This window comes from Rhinoraja longicauda, chromosome 32 (assembly GCF_053455715.1).
Source record: "Rhinoraja longicauda isolate Sanriku21f chromosome 32, sRhiLon1.1, whole genome shotgun sequence".
Classification (NCBI taxonomy): Eukaryota; Metazoa; Chordata; class Chondrichthyes; order Rajiformes; family Arhynchobatidae; genus Rhinoraja; species Rhinoraja longicauda.
This window is the reverse complement of record NC_135984.1, coordinates 28,177,844-28,196,877: the sequence shown is the minus strand read 5'-3', so window position 1 is coordinate 28,196,877 and position 19,034 is coordinate 28,177,844. Positions and strand designations below refer to the sequence as shown.

At 52.9% G+C, this 19,034-nt stretch overlaps 1 protein-coding gene across 4 annotated transcripts in view; it reads left to right on the top strand.

The window, feature by feature from the left end:
- Positions 1 to 19,034, top strand: part of LOC144608710 (transmembrane protein 107-like) — a 53,565-nt gene that overhangs the window by 17,817 nt on the left and 16,714 nt on the right. For all 4 annotated transcript variants that reach the window (XM_078426733.1, XM_078426731.1, XM_078426732.1 and 1 more), the window contains exons 3-4: positions 164 to 231; positions 13,773 to 13,873. In XM_078426733.1, the coding sequence (XP_078282859.1) occupies positions 164 to 231; positions 13,773 to 13,873 (169 nt within the window). The remainder of the gene's footprint in view (positions 1 to 163; positions 232 to 13,772; positions 13,874 to 19,034) is intronic.

Here is a 19,034-nt window from a genome sequence, read left to right as displayed (position 1 = left end):
GCAAGAGGGAACAATGTGAGAATTCTGAATAGTGAACAGCTGTGATGGACTGAAAGAACAAATTTGAATTATTTTTTAACGTTTTCTGAATTTACAATAATTTTCTTTTCAATTGCTTTCTATTGTAGTTCATTCATTCTGTGGTGCTTTTTTGTTGTTGCAGAAAGACAATGTGGAGGCTTGCCTTCCGCTAAGCTACACCCATGACCAGTATCAAAACCGTGACAAAGAGTAAGTACTCTACCAAAGAAGGATCTATAATAACAATTTTATTTGTTGGATTGATTTGTGCTAAATTAGAAAGCAATTTAAAACTATGGTAATCTATTTAATGCTGTTTTTTTCAGAAAGGTAGATAAATAGGAGGAACAAGATCTTTGTCCTTGCTCTGTACTTGCTTGGTTATTCATTGAACATAGTGCGTAGAAGAGTACAGCACAAGAATAGGCCCTTTTGATCCAAATGCCTGTGCTGAACATGATGTCAAGACCAATTCTTATCTGCCTGCACATATTCCATATCCCTCCATTTTCATTGCTCATGTGAGCAGTTTCGGGCCCCATATCTGAGGAAGAATGTACAGGCATTCGAGAGGATCCAGAGGAGGTTTACAAGAATGATCCCAGGAATGATTGGGTTAACATATGATGCGTGTTTGATGGTACAATGCCTGTACTTGCTTGAGTTTAGAAGGATGAGGGGGGAACTCATTAAAACTTATCGAATAGTGAAAGACCTGGATAGAGTGGATATGGAGAGTATGTTTCCACGAGTGGGAGAGACTAGGACCAGAGGCCAGCCTCAGAATAAAATGACATACCTTTCGAGAGGAGATGAGAAGGAATTTCTTTAGTCAGAGGGTGGGTAAGTGTGGAATTCATTGCCACAGACGACTGTGGAGGCCAAGTCAATGGATATTTTTAAGGCGCAGATTGACAGATTCTTGATTAGTAAGGGTGTCAGGGAATGTGTATATTTTAATCTCCTGGATCAGTCTACCTTTTCAAAAGCCTGACTAAAGTCCATCGAGACCACATCACTGACCTCCCTCATCAATCTTTGCCACCTTTAAAAAAAACTCATTCAAATTAGTGAGACACTCCTTTAACCTTTAAAGGCCAGTTGATGGGATAAGGATAAGGGAAATTGGATGACCTTTCAAATCTATATACTAAAACTCTCATTTGTTTGTTTGTTTGTGACTGAACTTCAGCCAAACTGTACAAGATAGCGCGACATTTTTAGGCCCACCTTATTCACTTTAATGGTAAAAATGGTCGTTTTATTGAAATTGGTGTTATATTTTTAAAGTTATTCACATTTTAAAGTTTTTTAAAACATGGCATGCGCAGTCGGCGCCAGTTCTCACGTAAGAAAAAGGCTGCCAGAGCAGCGCCTACACCTACGTAAGATGGCCGCCGGCTGACTGCGCGTGCGTTCACTTTCGTTCAGCTCCCACTTCCCGCCAGACGCACATTTGGTTCCGTGGCCCAAGTGGAGGGAGCGTCACCGTGCCGCTCCAAATCCCGGGCGTCTCCATCATGGCCGCCGCTCCGCCATCACCGCTGACGCCGCTCCAAACCACGGGGGACTCCATCACTGCTAGGTCCCAGAGCCCCGCTGATCCATCGCGCCGTCGCCGCTGCTTCTCCTTCCCGCTCGAAACACCAGGCGTCTCCATCATGGCACCGCTGCCGCTCTAAACCGCGGTCGCTCTAAACCGCGGTCGTTTCCATCGCTGCCGTCGCCGACGAGCCTTAAGCTCCCGCTCAGCATCACCGCTGCTGCTGCCGCTCTCAGCCACGGGCGTCTCCTTCACCGCTCAGCCCCGGATCCACCGCCGAGCAGTTAAAGGTCAGACTAATTAGACCAAGCATGGGCCCAAACCCCTCCCGCATTCGTGCAGCGCCCGACTCCATTCCGCTCCCCCCGCTCCTCTTCCCCAGCCCCTCCTCGCCCCCCTCTCCTCCCCCCCATCCCCCCTGTCCTCTCCCCACCCCTCCATCATCACCTCCCCTCCACCCCCCTCTCCTCTCCCCTCCAGCCCCCCTCTCCTCTCCCCTCCCCTCGATCCCCCCTCTCCCTCCATCTCCACCCCCCTCTCCTCTACCCTCCATCCTCTTCCCTCCCTCACCCCTCACCCCCTCCCCACCCTCTCCCCTCCACCTCTCGCCTCCCCCTCTCCCCTCCCCCTCTCCTCTCCCCCTCTCCTCTCCCTCCCCCTCTCTCCCCTCCCTCCCCTCTCCTCTCCCTCCCCCTCTCCCCTCCCTCCCCCCTCTCCTCTCCCCTCCCTCCCCCCTCTCCTCTCCCCTCCCTCCCCATCCCTCTCTCCCTCCCCATCCCTCTCTCCCTCCCCCTCTCCTCTCCCCACCCTCCCTCCTCTCCCCTCCCTCCCCCTCTCCTCTCCACACCCTCCCCCTCTCCTCTCCCCTCCCTCCCTCCTTTCCTCTCCCCTCCCCTCCACCCCCCTCTCCTCTCCCCTTCCCTTCTCCCCTCCCCCCCTTCCCCTCTCCCCTCCCCTCCATCATCTCCCTTCCCTCACTCCTCTCCCCTCCCTACCCCCTCTCCTCTCCCCACCCTCCCTCTCTCCTCTCCCCTCCCTCCCCCTCTCCTCTACCCTCCCTCCCTCCCCCTCACTCCTCCCCCTCTCCTCTCCCCTCACTCCCCATCCTTTCCCCTCCCTCCCCCTCTCCTCTCCCCTCCCCTCCACCCCCTCTCCTCTCCCCCCTTCCCCTCTCCCCTCCCCTCCATCCTCTCCCTTCCCTCACTCCTCTCCCCCTCTCCCCTCCCCCTCTCCTCTCCCCCTCCTCTCCCCCCTTCTCCTCTCCCCTCCCTCCCTCCTCTCCCCTCCCTCCCTCCTCTCCCCTCCCTCCCTCCTCTCCCCTCCCTCCTCTCCCCTCCCTCCCCCCTCTCCTCTCCACATCCTCCCCCTCTCCTCTCCCCTCCCTCCCTCCTTTCCTCTCCCCTCCCCTCCACCCCCCTCTCATCTCCCCCCCTTCCCCTCTCCCCTCCCCTCCATCCTCTCCCCTCCCTCACTCCTCTCCCCTCCCTCCCCCCTCTCCTCTCCCCTCCCCTCCCCCCTCTCCCCTCCCTCCCCCTCTCCTCTCCCCTCCCTCCCCATCTCCTCTCCCCTCTCTCCCTCCCCCTCTCCCTCCTCCTCTCCCCTCCATCCCCCCTCTCCTCTCCCATCCCTCCCTCCCCCCACTCCTCTCCCCTCCCTCCCTCCCCTTCTCCGCTCCCTCCCTCCCCCTCACTCCTCCCTTCCTCCCCCCTCTCCTCTCCCCTCTCCTCTCCCCTCTCTCTCCTCTCCCCTCTCTCTCCTCTCCCCTCACTCCCCATCCTTTCCCCCCTCTCCCCTCTCCCCTCCCTCTCTCCCCCTCTTCCCTCCATCCCCTCCTCTCCTGTCCCCTCCCTCCCCCTCTCCTCTCCTCCCTCCCTCCTCCCCTCACTCCCCTTCCCTCCTCCATCCCTTCCCGCTCTCCCCTCCCTCCCCCTCTCCTCTCCTCTCCCTCCCCCTCTCCTATCCCTCCCCCTCTCCTCTCCCTCCCCCTCTCCTCTCCCCTCCCTCCCCCCTCTCCTCTCCCCTCCCTCCCTCCCCATCTCCTCTCCCCTCCCTCCCTCCCCATCTCCTCTCCCCTCCCTCCCTCCCCATCTCCCCTCTCTCCCTCCCCCTCTCCTCTCCCCTCCCTCCCTCCTCTCCCCTCCCTCCCCCTCTCCTCTCCACACCCTCCCCCTCTCCTCTCCCCCTCTCCTCTCCCCCCTCTCCTCTCCCCCTCCTCTCCCCCCCTCCTCTCCCCCCCTCCTCTCCCCCTCCTCTCCCCCCCTCCTCTCCCCCCCTCCTCTCCCCCCTCCTCTCCCCCCTCCTCTCCCCCCCTCCTCTCCCCCCCTCCTCTCCCCCCTCCTCACCCCCCCTCTCCTCTCCCCCCTCTCCCCTCCCTCCCTCCTCTCCCCGCCCTCCCCCTCTCCTCTCCCCTCCCTCCCCCTCTCCTCTCCCCTCCCTCCCTCCTTTCCTCTCCCCTCCACCCCCTCTCCCCTCCCTCCCCCTTTCCTCTCCCCTCCCTCCTCTCCCCCCTCTCCTTTCCACCCTCTCCCCTCTCTCCTTTCCCCCCTCTACCCTCCCCCTCTCCCCTCCGTTCCCCCCTCTCCTCTCCCCTCCATCCCCTCCTCTCCTGTCCCCTCCCTCCCCTCTCCTCTCCTCCCTCCCCTCCTCCCTCCTCCCCTCCCTCCCTCCTGCCCTCACTCCCCCTCCCTCCTCCATCCCTTCCCCCTCTCCCCTCCCTCCCCCCTCTCCCCTGCCTCCCCCCTCTCCCCTCCCTCCCCCCTCTCCCCTCTCCCCTCCCTCCCCCTCTCCCCTCTCCCCTCCCTCCCCCCTCTCCCCTCCCTCTCCCCTCCCTCCCCCCTCTCCCCTCCCTCCCCCCTCTCCCTTCCCTCCCCCCTCTCCCCTCCCTCCCCCCTCTCCCCTTCCTCCTCCTCTCCCCTCCCTCCACCTCTCCTCTCCCCTCCCTCCCCCTCTCCTCTCCCCTTCCCCTCCCTCTCCTCTCCCCTTCCCCTCCCTCTCCCCTCCCTCCCCCTCTCCTCTGCCCACCCTCCCCCTCTCCTCCCCTCCACCCCCTCTCCTCTCCCCTCCCCTCCACCCCCCCCACTCCTCCACCCCCCCACTCCTCTCCCCTCCCCTCCATCCTCTCCCCTCCCTCACTCCTCTCCCTCCATCCTCTCCCCTCCCCCCTATCCCCTCCCCCCTCTCCTCTCCCTCGCCCCTCCTCTCCCCTCCCCCCTCTCCTTTCCCCTCCCTCCCCTCCCTCTCTCCTCTCCTATCCCCCTCTCCCTTCCCTCTCCCCTCCCTCTCCCCTCTCCTCTCCCCTCCCTCCCCCTCCCCTCTCCCCTCCCTCCCCCCTCTCCTCTCCCCTCCCTCCCCCTCTCCTCTCCCCTCCCTCCCTCCCTCCCTCTCTCTCCCTCCCCCTCCCCTCCCCCCTCCCTCCCCCTCCCCTCTCCCCTCCCTCCCCCTCTCATCTCCCCTCCCTCCCCCTCTCCTCTCCCCTCCCTCTCCTTTTCCTCTCCCCTCCCTCTCCTCTCCCCTCACTCCCCATCCTCTCCCCTCCCTCCCCCCTCTCCTCTCCACTCCCTCTCCCCTCCAACCCCCTCTCCTCTCTCCTCCCCTCCACCCCCTCCCCTCCCCCCTCTCCTCTCCCTCGCCCCTCCTCTCCCCTCCCCCCTCTCCTTTCCCCTCCCTCCCCTCCCTCTCTCCTCTCCTATCCCCCTCTCCCTTCCCTCTCCCCTCCCTCTCCCCTCTCCCCTCCCTCCCCCTCTCCTCTCCCCTCCCTCCCCCCTCTCCTCTCCCCTCCCTCCCCCTCTCCTCTCCCCTCCCTCCCTCCCTCCCTCTCTCTCCCTCCCCCTCCCCTCCCCCCTCCCTCCCCCTCCCCTCTCCCCTCCCTCCCCCTCTCATCTCCCCTCCCTCCCCCTCTCCTCTCCCCTCCCTCTCCTTTTCCTCTCCCCTCCCTCTCCTCTCCCCTCACTCCCCATCCTCTCCCCTCCCTCCCCCCTCTCCTCTCCACTCCCTCTCCCCTCCAACCCCCTCTCCTCTCTCCTCCCCTCCACCCCCTCTCCTCTCCCCTCCCCTCCACCCTCCCTCTCCTCTCCCCTCCGCTCCACCCCCCCTCCTCTCCCCTCCCCTCCGTTCCCTCCCTCTCCTCTCCCGTCCCCTCCATCCCCTCCCTCCCTCCCTCCCCTCTCCCCTCCCCTCCCTCCCTCCCCCTCTCCTCTCCCCTCCCTCCCCCTCTCCTCCCTCCCCCTCCCCCTCTCCTCCCTCCCCCTCCCCCTCTCCTCCCTCTCCCCTCCCTCCCCCTCTCCTCTCCCCTCCCTCCCCCCTCTCCTCTCCCCCTCCCCCCTCTCCCCTCTCCTCTCCCCCACTCTCCCCTCCCCCTCTCCTCTCCCCCTCTCCCCTCCCCCTCTCCTCTCCCCCTCTCCTCTCCCCCCTCCCCTCCCCCTCTCCTCCCTCCCCCTCTCCTCTCCCCTCCCTCCCCCTCTCCTCTCCCCTCCCTCCCCCCTCTCCTCTCCCCCTCCCCCTCTCCCCTCCCCTCCCCCTCTCCTCTCCCCCACTCTCCTCTCCCCCTCTCCGCTCCCCCCTCTCCTCCCCCCTCTCCTCCCCCCCTCTACCCCTCTCCTCTCCCCCTCTCCCCTCCCCCCTCTCCCCTCCCCTTCTCCTCTCCCCCCTCTCCCCTCCCCCTCTCCTCTCCCCCCTCTCCCCTCCCCTCTCCTCTCCCCCTCTCCTCTCCACCCTCCTCTCCCCCCCTCCTCTCCCCCCTCTCCTCTCCCCCCTCTCCTCTCCCCACCTCTCCTCTCCTCCCCCCCTTTGTCCCGCTCCCCTGACATCAGTCTGAAGAAGGGTCTCGACCCGAAACGTCACCCATTCCTTCTCTCCTGAGATGCTGCCTGACCTGCTGAGTTACTCCAGCATTTTGTGAATAAATACCTTTGATTTGTACCAGCATCTGCAGTTATTTTCTTACACTCTCCTCCCCTCCCCCCCCCCCCCCCCTCTCCTCTTTAAAATGTGAATAACTTAAAAAAATATAACACCTATTTCAATGAAACTTCTTCCGATAAGACCACGGGACGACGGTAAGGTGAACCTAAAATTGTCTCGCTGTCGTGTAGTTCAGGAACAAACAAACAAGAGTTTTTGTATAAAGATTTTATTTGCTGCTGAGCTGCTAAAGATAGCCCCCCTTAAAAACTCCCCCGAACCTCCCCTGCATTAACTGAAATTGAGTTAAGGTTGTTTTAAAGAACCGCACTCACCCACTACATTCCCCCTCCACCAACTTTATCCCCCCCCCCTCCCCACTCATGCACTCCCTCCCCCCTCCACCCCCTTTATCCCCCCTCCCTTCACCTGATCAAAACCTATCTCTTTTTAACATCATGCCAAGAGGGAGGAAGACTTCCGAGGTCATGCAGACCTCCGAACCTTTCCGAATTTGGCAGAAAGCTTCCGCCTTCTTATTTCATTTCCGCCATTCCGGTTTCGCCTCACATTTTTCTGCAAAACACACGCCTTGACAATTGCCCCACCGCTCGCCCCACCCCGCCTCACCGCACCTCTTGCCTGGCCTCGCCGCTCGCCCAGCGTCGCCAATCCAGGCCGGGCCTTGCTGTTCACCGGGCCTCTCCTCGCCGCTACGCTCGCTGGGCCGAGCCTCGAAGCTGGCCGGGCCTCAACGCACCTCGCCGGGCCTCGCAACGCCTCGCCATGCGCCAGGCCTCTCCGCTCAGCGGGCCTCACCTCGGCTTGGTGGGCCTCGCCTCACCGCCCGCTGGGCCTCACTGCTCGCCGGGACTCGCCTCGTGGCTCGCCGGGCCCCTGCCACGCCCGGTGGTCCTCGCCTCGCTGCCCGCAGGGCCGTTGTGATTTGCTGTTGAAGACCACTGGAGCAAGTATGTCTATGTCTTCAATTAAATTAGGAATGTGCATTTTTAAATGAAACTATTCATAACTTGGTGATACATTTTTTGATCATTTTTCTTGTATTCAATATCAAGAGAATTGGGATGTTTACGAATAAACCAAAATAGAAAAACCAAAACAAAACAATTTTTTCTTTGTTGTTAAAAGTATTTCTGTTCAATAACCTTTCTAATAATACTAGAATATACTCATGATAGGCCTGACATTGTACATGTAGTCCAAGAACTACATGCTGTTGGAAATAATAGCTGTTTTTCACACATGAATGTAGCACAACGCGTATACGCATTGGGCGTGCATACTTGTTTTTGCTGAAAAGTTGCATTATGTGCCATATTATGAATTTGATGTAAAATTCTGAATTTTGGACATTAAAATGATGAATTTGTAAAACCAAATGTTGGGAGGTTTGTTCATGAACCAGACTGTGACCTCACCTCTCCATGTTGGAAGAATGGAAGATGCAGAAAGAGATTCCCATAGCCGTTTATCGAAAGCACAAGGTGTGGAGATGAGACACATCCTCTGTACAGGAGACGATCTCCGGATATGGGAGGATTTCAGGGACATCAAGAAGAACGCCGGGATCGACCTATTACTTCTGAATGGGTGGTGCCCTGTAATGCACAACTCTTGAAGTTGTTCAAATGTCACATCAACGTTGAGATATGCTCCTCTGTAAAGTCGGTCAAATACGTGTTCAAGTACATCTTGAAGGGGAGTGAGCAAGCAGTTTTTGAAGTTAACAGGGATGACAAAATTGCACAGTACTTTACTGGCAGATACATTGGTCCGTCGGAAGCAGTGGGATTAAAATTCTTGGATTTCCAACTGGTGAGAGACGCCCCGCTGCCATTCGACTCCAGGTACATCTACCACAAGAACAACAAGTCGTTATCAGAGTCAATGTTGGTCGGCTGGTGAGAAATGAGGATATCACGAGAACAACTTTAACTGAATTCATGGAATTGTGTTCTCAAGATCAATTTGCAAGAACACTGTACCATGCTGATGTACCCCGATTTTACACATGGAACAATAAGAAATGGCAAAGAAGGAAGTTTGGGAAGATAGTGGAAGATCTTCCAGGTATTTTTGAAGCCAACGTTCTGGGACGAGTGTATACTGTTTCTCCAAGATGTGACCTCTACTACTTGAGACTGTTTCTCCATCACTTAAAAGGGCCAGTATCCTTCGATTCATCGAGGACACATGACGGACATATTCTTCCCTCCTTCAAAGACGTCTGCATAGAAAGAGGTTTGTTGCAAACTGACGACCATTAGCAACAGATGATGGAAGATGCTGAGCGGACAAGACTCCCCGAAGCAATGAGAGATTTGTTTGTTTTGCTGACGATTGCTGAGATTAACTCTTTTCAACAATTATGGGATCGCTTCAAGAATTGCCTTCAATTGCCGATATTCCAGAGATAACAATCAGAATCTGTCCCGCCTCTCCCTGCACCTAGTATCCTGTAATCCAGGCAGCATTCTGGTAAACTTCCTTTGCACCTTTTCGAAAGCCTCCACATTTTTATTGTAGTGGGACTTCCTCACTCTTGTACTCAGTGCCCTAACAATGATACTACATATCTTCTTTACTTGTTTCTTAGTTTAGTTTAGAGATACAGCGCGGAAACAGGCCCTTCGGCTCACTGAGTCCGGGCCAAACAGCAATCCCTGCACATTAACACTATCCTACATACTAGGATCAATGTACACTTATATACCAAGCCAAGTAATCTACACACCTGTACGTCTTTGGAGTGTGGGAGGAAACCAAAGATCTCGGAGAAAACCCAAACCGGTCACAGGGAGAACATACAAACTTTGTACAGACAGCACCCGTAGTCAAGATCGAATCCGGGTCACTGGTGCTGTAAGGCAACAACTCTACCGCTGCGCTACCACTGCGCCACCGTGCCTCCCTTGTATTGCCATTTTAGTAAACTATGAACTCGGGCTCCAAGATCCCCCTGGACATCATTGCTGTTAAGGATCTTGCCATTAACTGTACACTCTCTCCTTACATTCAATCCTCCAGAGTACAACACCTTGCACAATAGTTCCCATCTCAGATCCCTGTGGAACCACTGATCACAGACCTCCTTCCACCACAACGCTCAGTCTTCTATCACTAAACCAGCTCTGAATCCATATGGCCAAAGGACCAATCCCTGTGCTTTACATAGGAACTCGATGATATTTATGCCTAAGAACTTGAACCTCTCAACCATTTCCACTTGGCATCATCTCACGCTGGGGATGAATTTCGCGAGCTTCCAATCTACATCATTGTGGCCCTTTCATTTTTTTTAAATCTGCGCTTTCTCTGTAGCTGTAACATTATATTCCAAACCTGGTTTATTTGTACTACCTGATGTACTTGTATATGGTATCCAAAGTTGTTGAGACCAAAAATAGAGCAAATCATTTCTAGACAAGTAGAACAGGTAGTGTGCAGAAAGAAAAATACCAGCATGTAGAACATGGTTTGTGTTGTGGTGTTATGGTTACACAGGAAGTGCAATTACTCCTGTTCCAGTTTGGTGTTCGTCACCTCCTCGCTGTACTGGCGGAATATTGTGACAGTTTCAGAGGGACTGCGACTTTATGGGGACCGAGTAATTAGAAACATAGAAAATAGGTGCAGGAGGAGGCCATTCGGCCCTTCGAGCCAGCACCGCCATTCATTGTGATCATGGCTGATCATTCCCAATCAATAACCCGTGCCTGCCTTATCCCCATATCCCTTGATTCCACTAGCCCCCTAGAGCTCTATCTAACTCTCTCTTAAATCCATCCAATGATTTGGCTTCCACTGCCCTCTGTGGCAGAGAATTCCACAAATTCACAACTCTCTGGGTGAAAAGGTTTCTTCTCACCTCAGTTTTAAATGGCCTCCCCGTTATTCTAAGTCTGTGGCCCCTGGTTCTGGACTCGCCCAAAATTGGGAACATTTTTCGTGCATCTAGCTTGTTCAGTCCTTTAATAATTTTATATGTTTCTATAAGATCCCCTCTCATCTTTCTAAACAACACTGAATACAAACCTAGTCTTTTCAATCTTTCCTCATATGTCAGTCCTGCCATCCCAGGGATCAAACACATGAACCTATGCTTCACTGCCTCAATTACAAGGATGTATTTCCTCAAATTAGGAGACCAAAACTGTACACAATACTCCAGATGTGGTCTTACCAGGGCCCTGTACAACTGCAGAAGAACCTCTACTCCAAAACGGAAATCCTCTTGTTATGAAAGCCAACATTCCATTAGCTTTCTTCACTGCCTGCTGTACCTGCACGCCAACTTTCAGTGACTGGTGTACAAGGACACCTAAGTCTCGCTGCACCTCCCCCTTACCTAACCTAACACCGTTGAGATAATCCGACATCAGTCTGAAGAAGGGTCTCGACCCGAAACGTCACCCATTCCTTCTCTCCCGAGATGCTGCCTGACCTGCTGAGTTACTCCAGCATTTTGTGAATAAATCGATTTGTACCAGCATCTGCAGTTATTTTCTTATACTACCGTTGAGATAATAATCTGCCTTCTTGTTTTTGCCAACAAAGTGGATAACCTCACATTTATCTATATTATACTGCATCTGCCACGCATCTGCCCACTCACTCCACCTGCCCAGGTCACTCAGCAACCTCCTAACAACCTCTTCACAGTTTACACTGCCACCCAGCTTTGTGTCATCCGCAAACTTGCTAGTGTTGCTTCTAATTCCCTCTTCCAAATCATTAATATATATGGTAAACAGTTGCGGCCCCAACACCGAACCTTGCGGCACTCCATTCGCCACTGCCTGCCATTCTAAAAAGGACCCGTTTACTCCTACTCTTTGCTTCCTGTCTGCCAACCAATTTTCTATCCATGTCAACACCCTACCCCCTACCCCCTACCCTAATTCTGAGAGGCAAGGTGAATTTAGATTTTTGGGATTTGCAAGGATTCTAAAATTAGGGAAGATCTTCACAAAAGTAAATTATACCATGAAATCCAGTGCAAATTAAGTTTTCTTTCTCTTTAATGTTTTCTCTTTCCACTGATGCTACCTGAGAAGCTGTTGCTTTCCTGCAATTTTCTGTTTTTATTTCAGATTTTCATCTTTTGAGGTTATTTTTCATTATTTTGCTTCTGAGTGAACAAAGGGAGTAATTGGAAAATTAAAACAATGTGATATACATAGAAAATTAATATCAAGAAAATGGGAGGAGTTGGCTGCGCCTAACGGCTGCGGCTCTCTGGCAGTCTGTTGTCTTTTTTTCTTTTTTTTTTGTTTGTGTCGGTGTTGGGATGGTTTTTGTTTCTGTTTTTGGCTGTGTATGTGTGGTGGGGGTGTGTGGTGGGGGTGTGGGGTGGGGTGGGGGGGTGGGGCGGGGGGAAACCTTTATTTTTTTAGGTCTCTTCCCCGGGGCGCGGCTCGGCTGCGGGCCTTAACATTGCCGGCGCAGCTCGGCTGCGGGACGTTTCAGTGCCCGGTGCGGCTCGGCTGCGGGCCTTAACATTGCCGGCGCAGCTCGGCCGCGGGACGTTTCAGTGCCCGGTGCGGCTCGGCCGCTGGACTTAACATCGCCCGGTGCGGCCGCGGGACGTTTCAGTGCCCGGTGCGGCTCGGCCGCTGGACTTAACATCGCCCGGTGTGGCCGCGGGACGTTTCAGTGCCCGGTGCGGCTCGGCCGCGGGACGTTTCAGTGCCCGGTGTGGCCGCGGGACGTTTCAGTGCCCGGTGCGGCTCGACCGCGGGACGTTTCAATGCCCGGTGCGGCTTGGCCGCTGGACTTAACATCGCCCGGTGTGGCCGCGGGACGTTTCAGTGCCCGGCGCGGCTTGGCCGCTGGACTTAACATCGTCAGCGCTGTTCGGCCGCGGGACGTTTCAGTGCCCGGTGCGGCTCGGCCGTTGGACTTAACATCGCCCGGTGTGGCCGCGGGACGTTTCGGTGCCCGGGGCGGCTCGGCCGGGGGGCCTTCCATCCCCTTGCGGGGGCTGTGCGTGTCGTTTGCCTCGGTAGGGGTCGAGCTGCCTGTCCGTGGGTGCGGGGGGAAGAGAGGGGAAGTTTTGTTGCCTCCATCACAGTGAGGGGGTGTTTGGAGTCACTGTGATGGATGTTTGTGTTGGGGTCGGGTGTCCTGTGTTCTTTTCTTTTTGCTGTATTTTGTGTGACTGCTGAAATTTCGCTCGGTGTTGTGCCGAGTGACAATAAAGTGTTGTTATGTTATGTTATGTTATGAACAAAATGTTAGCACAGGCTCGATGCCTTGAATGCTCTCCTGCTCCTGTGTTTCAAACGTTCAAAGGTGTTTATTGTCATGTGTACCAATTAAGGTACAGTGAAATTCAAATTGCCATACAGCCATACTGAAAAAAAAGCAATAAGACACACAATTACATAAAAGTTAACATAAACATCCACCACAGCAGATTCCCCCCCTCCCCCATTCCTCATTGTGAAGGCAATAAAGTCCAATTTCTTCCTCTTTTCTCTCCCATGGTCGGTGCAGTCAAATCATCCGCAGTCGGGGGATCGAAGCTCCCGCGTTGGGGGGATCGAAGCTCCCGCGTTGGGGCGATCGAAGCTCCCGCGTCGGGACGGTCGAAGCTCCCGTGTTGGGGCGATCGAAGCTCCCGCCTCGGGGCAGTCGAAGCTCCCGTGTTGGGGCGATCGAAGCTCCCGCCTCGGGGCAGTCGAAGCTCCTGTGTCGGGACGGTCGAAGCTCCCGCGACGGGACGGTCGAAGCTCCCGCGTCGGGGCGATCGAAGCACCTGCAGCCTGGAGCTCCCAAAGACAGTCTCTAACCAGGGGCCGCGAGCTCCACAATGTTAAAGTCCGCAGGCTCCTGCGGTTGGAGCTCTAAAGTCGAACCCCGACAGGAATTGCAAACTCCGCAATGGTAAGTCCACAGGCTCCTGCGTGCGGTTGGAGCTCCTGAAGTTGGTCTCCAGTAGAGGCCGCCAACTCCTCAATGTTCGGCCACAGTGTGGACGGAGATACGATACAGAAAAAAGTTGCATCTCCGTCGAGGTAAGAGATTAAGAAAAGTTTCCCCCCACCACCCCCATATAAAACAAGCTAAAGAACACTAAAACATACATTTGACACATACAAAAAAGACAACCACGAAGGAAGGGACAAACAGACTGTTGGCGAGGCAGCCATTGCTGGTGCCACCTGGTGTTTCATGGTATTTTTGTGTTACCTGCCTTATTCCAGTCCTTCCTGTGCATCTGTGCACAAGAAACGAATCGTTTCCATTGTATGTCTGCTGAATATTGTCCTTTGTTTACTTCCAGACTCATTGTGGCGTTATCGGTGACATTTGGCATGTTTCTGATCGAGCTGGTGGGCTTCCTGACCGGAGTCTCCATGTTCAATAGCACCCAGAACCTCATTTGTATCCTTCCAATATTAACGCAACGTTCGGTATCCATGAAATACCCTGCTTAAAGATTATTGCCAAATATTCGAGGAGGAAAGATGCAGTAAACCAGGCCTATACATGGTGCTGGTTACACACAGTCTGCAGTAAACCAGGCCTACACATGGTGCTGGTTACATACAGTCTGCAGTAAAACAGGCCTACACATGGTGCTGGTTACATACAGTATGCAGTAAACCAGGCTTTACATACAGTATGCAGTAAAACAGGCCTATACTTGGTGCTGTTTAGATACTCAAGAGAAGTATGGAGATTGGTCGGGTGGATGTGTGAGCCTGTTCCTCCAGATGGAGCAGCCTTGAGCCAGGGAAATGGTCTCACGACTATGAGTAGGATCACTTTAAAGCTAAAATGATCAGGAATTTCTTCTCTGAAGGTTGTTGACATTTGTAATTCTGTGGTTTGGCATGAGCTGAATACAGAGGCAGGAGATACATTTGAAGGGTGAGATAGGATAATTGGATAATTGACTGTGGGGTAATTGAGGGATCAGGCAGGAAATCTTACTTGAGGGCAATGATTAGGTCAGCCATAATCTGATGGGTTGAAGTAGCAGGCTCGATGGTCGAATGTTCCTTGCTTACTTTAGTCTGCAGCCATGTCACCTCTGTCACCTACTAGTGTTCAACAGTTGAACATAGAATATGGTTAAATTTTAGACAATAGACAATAGGTGCAGGAATAGGCCATTCGGCCCTTCGAGCCAGCACCACCATTCAATGTGATCATGGCTGATCATTCTGAATCAGTACCCCGTTCCTGCCTTCTCCCCATACCCTCTGACTCCGCTATCCTTAAGAGCTCTATCTAGCTCTCTCTTGAAAGCATCCAGAGAATTGGCCTCCACTGCCTTCTGAGGCAGAGAATTCCACAGATTTACAACTCTCTGACTGAAAATGTTTTTCCTCATCTCTGTTCTAAATGGCCTACCCCTTATTCTTAAACTGTGGCCCCTGGTTCTGGACAACCCAACATTGGGAACATGTTTACTGCCTCTAATGTGTCCGACCCCTTAATAATCTTATATGTTTCAATAAGATCCCCTCTCATCCTTCTAAATTCCAGTGTATACATAGAAACATAGAAAATAGGTGCAGGAGTAGGCCATTCGGCCCTTTGAGCCTGCACCGCCATTCAATATGATCATGGCTGATCATCCCGCTCAGTAACCTGTCCCTGCCTTCTCTCCATACCCCCTGATCCCTTTAGCCACAAGGGCCACATCTAACTCCCTCTTAAATATAGCCAATGAACTGGCCTCAACTACCTTCTGTGGCAGAGAATTCCACAGACTCACCACTCTCTGTGTAAAGAAATGTTTTCTCATCTCGGTCCTAAAAGACTTCCCCCTTATCCTTAAGCTGTGACCCCTAGTTCTGGACTTCCCCAACATCGGGAACAATCTTCCCGCATCTAGCCTCTCCAACCCCTTAAGAATTTTATATGTTTCTATAAGATCCCCCCTCAGTCTTCTAAATTCCAGCGAGTATAAGCTTAGTCTATCCAGTCTTTCTTCATATGAAAGTCCTGCCATCCCAGGGATCAATCTGGTGAACCTTCTCTGTACTCCCTCTAAGGCTAGAATGTCTTTCCTCAGATTAGGAGACCAAAACTGTACACAATACTCTAGGTGCGGTCTCACCAAGGCCCTGTACAACTGCAGCAGAACCTCCCTGCTCCTATACTCAAATCCTCTTGCTATGAATGCTATGAATGCTAACATACCATTCGCTTTCTTCACTTTCTACCATGTGCTCTAATTACAAGCCTAGTCGCTCCAGTCTTTCAACATACGACAATCCCGCCATTCCGGGAATTAACCTAGTAAACCTACGCTGCACGCCCTCAATAGCAAGAATATCCTTCCTCAAATTTGGAGACCAAAACTGCATACAGTACTCCAGGTGCGATCTCACTAGGGCCCTGTACAACTGCCGAAGGACCTCTTTGCTCCTATACTCAACTCCTCTTGTTATGAAGGCCAACATTCCATTGGCTTTCTTCACTGCCTGCTGTACCTGCATGCTTCCTTTCAGTGACTGATGCACTAGGACACCCAGATCTCGTTGTACGTTCCGTTTTCCTAACTTGACATCATTCAGATAATAATGTGCCTTCCTGTTGTTACCACCAAAATGGATAACCTCACACTTATCCACATTAAACTGCATCTGCCATGCATCCGCCCACTCACACAACCTGTCCAAGTCACCCTACAACCTCATTGCACCTTCCTCACAGTTCACACTGCCACCCAGCTTAGTATCATCTGCCAATTTGCTAATCCCTTCATCCAAGTCAATGATGTATATTGTAAACAGCACCGAGCCTTGCGGTACTCCATTAGTCACTGCCTGCCATTCTGAAAGGGACCCATTTATCCCCACTCTTTTCTTTCTGTCTGCCAACCAATTTTCTATCCATGTCAGTACCCTACCCTCAATACCATGTGCTCTAATTTTGCCCACTAATCTCCTATGTGGGACCTTGTCGAAGGCTTTCTGAAAGTCAAGGTACACTCCATCCACCGGCTCTCCCCTGTCAATTTTCCTAGTTACATCCTCAAAAAATTCCAGAAGATTAGTCAAGCATGATTTCCCCTTCGTCATGCTGACTCGGAACGATCCTGTTACTGCTATCCAAATGCTCCGCAATTTCGTCTTTTATAATTGACTCCAGCATCTTCCCCACCACTGATGTCAGACTAACTGGTCTATAATTTCCTGTTTTCCTTTCTTAAAAAGTGGGATAGCATTAGCTACCCTCCAATCCACAAGAACTGATTCTGAATCTATGGAACATTGGAAAATGATCACCAATGCGTCCACGATTTCTAGAGCCACCTCCTTAGGTACCCTGGGATGCAGACCATCAGGCCCTGGGGATTTATCAGCCTTCAGCCCCATCATTCTACCCAATACCATTTCCTGCCTAATGTGAATTTCCTTCAGTTCCTCTGTCACCCTAGGTCCTCTGGCCACTAGAACATCTGGTGTTTTTGTGGAACATTTTGCCACTGGTTATAGATTAAATATTTGGTGGTACATTATTAAATTCTGCCCTCTATTCATTTATACCTAGAAATTATTTGTTGATGCCATCACTTCCCTACACAGGAGCCAGTGCAGCTCCCTTCAGATGTGTTTATTCAACTGCCTGTAGTTTGTCACACAGCAAAGAGCGCTGAAAGATGTACTCGCCATGCAGCTGTACTGCAGCAGCAGCAGCATTTGACTGCTGCCGTACGTGTGATGAAGGCTGGAGAATCTAGCCTTGTTTCTCAGAGAACACCTTCAAAATTAAATTAACCTAGATTGAAATAACTGTCATGAAAGATAATTTAGGTGCTGAGGTTTTTGGGAGACCTTGGGAGTAAAGACACAAGGAACTGCAGATGCTGGTTTACAAAAAAGAAGACAAAGTGCCGGAGTAACTCTAGGTCAGGCAGCATCTGTGGAGAACATGGATAGGTGATGTTTTGAGTTGGGACCCTTCTTCAGACTGGACCTCCAGAATGACCCATCCCACACAGTGGAGCAGTATAGTATAATCTTTCAGGATATGAAGGTGAGCTCCACAGAGCAGTTACATACTCTCCATTACAGCTCCCTAAGTTGGTAAGACTGATACAGAGATTGAATTGTTTGCAGAGGTAACCAAGCACATCATTGAGGGCAATGCAATAGATGTGGTTTGGAATATACATGGAATGATGTGGATGTAAGGAGGTATGATAGTAAATCAGCTGATATGAACATTGGAGTTGCTGACACAGAGTAATATTAATAAGATGATGAAATGGGATGAGAAACGTCAGTTCGAGTTTAATCTCTGATGCCCTAGTGTGAAACACCTCAAACTGGGCGCAGACGGAGGAATTGGGAGTAGGGGATAAACCTTTTGCAGGAGACAGAGTGGGAAGAAGTGTAGTCCAGATAGCTGTGGGAGTCGGTGGGTTTGTAGTAGATGTCAGTCACTAGTCTGTCGCCTGTGATGGAGATGGTGAGATCCAGAAACGGTAAGGAGATGGTCCAAGTATATTTAAGAGCAGGATGGAAATTAGTGGTGAAATGTATGAAGTCAGTAAGTTCTGCATTGGTACAAGAGGTAGCACCAATGCAGTCGTCAATGTAGCGGAGGTAGAGTTTGGGGATGGGGCCAGTGTTCGTCTGGAACAGGGATTGTTCGACGTACCTGACAAAGAGGCATGCATAGCTAGGGCCCATGCGAGTGCCCGTTCTTGCAAGTGCTCTGCTCTTGCTCCCGCTCCCCCCATTCGTAACAAGGACAGAATCCCCCTCGTTCTCACCTTCCACCCCATCAGCCAGCGTATCCAACAATTTATCCTCCAACATTTCCGTCACCTCCAACGGAATACCATAACTGGCCACATCTTCCCATCTCCTCCCCTTTCTGCTTTCCGCTGAGACCGTTCCCTCCATAACTCCCTGGTTCACTCGTCCCTTCCTACCCAAACCACCCCATCCCCAAGCACTTTCCCCAGCAACCGCAGGAGATGCAACACCTGTCCCTTTACCTCCCCCCCTCGACTCCATCCAAGGACCCAAACAGTCTTTCCAGGTGAGATAGAGGTTCACCTGCACCTCTTCCAACCTCATCTATTGTATCCACTGTTCCAGATGTCAACTTCTCTACATCGGCAAGACCAAACGCAGGCTCGGCGATCGTTTCACTCAACACCTTCGCTCAGTCCGCCTTAACCAACCTGATCTCCCGGTGGCTGAGCACTTCAATTCCCCCTCCCACTCCCAGTCTGAGCTTTCAATCATGGGCCTCCTCCAGTGTCATAGTGAGGCCCACTGGAAATTGGAGGAACAGCACCTCATATTTTGCTTGGGCAGCTTACAGCCCAGCGGTATGAACATTGACTTCTCTAACTTCAGATAGTTCCTCTGTCTCTCTCTTCCCCTCCCCCTTCCCAGTTTTCCCACTGTCTTCCTGTCTCCACACATCTCCTTTCTTTGACCCGCCCCCCTGACATCAGTCTGAAGAAGGGTCTCGACCCGAAACGTCACCCATTCCTTCTCTCCAGAGATGCTGCCTGACCTGCTGAGTTACTCCAGCATTTTGTGATACCTTCGATTTGTACCAGCAT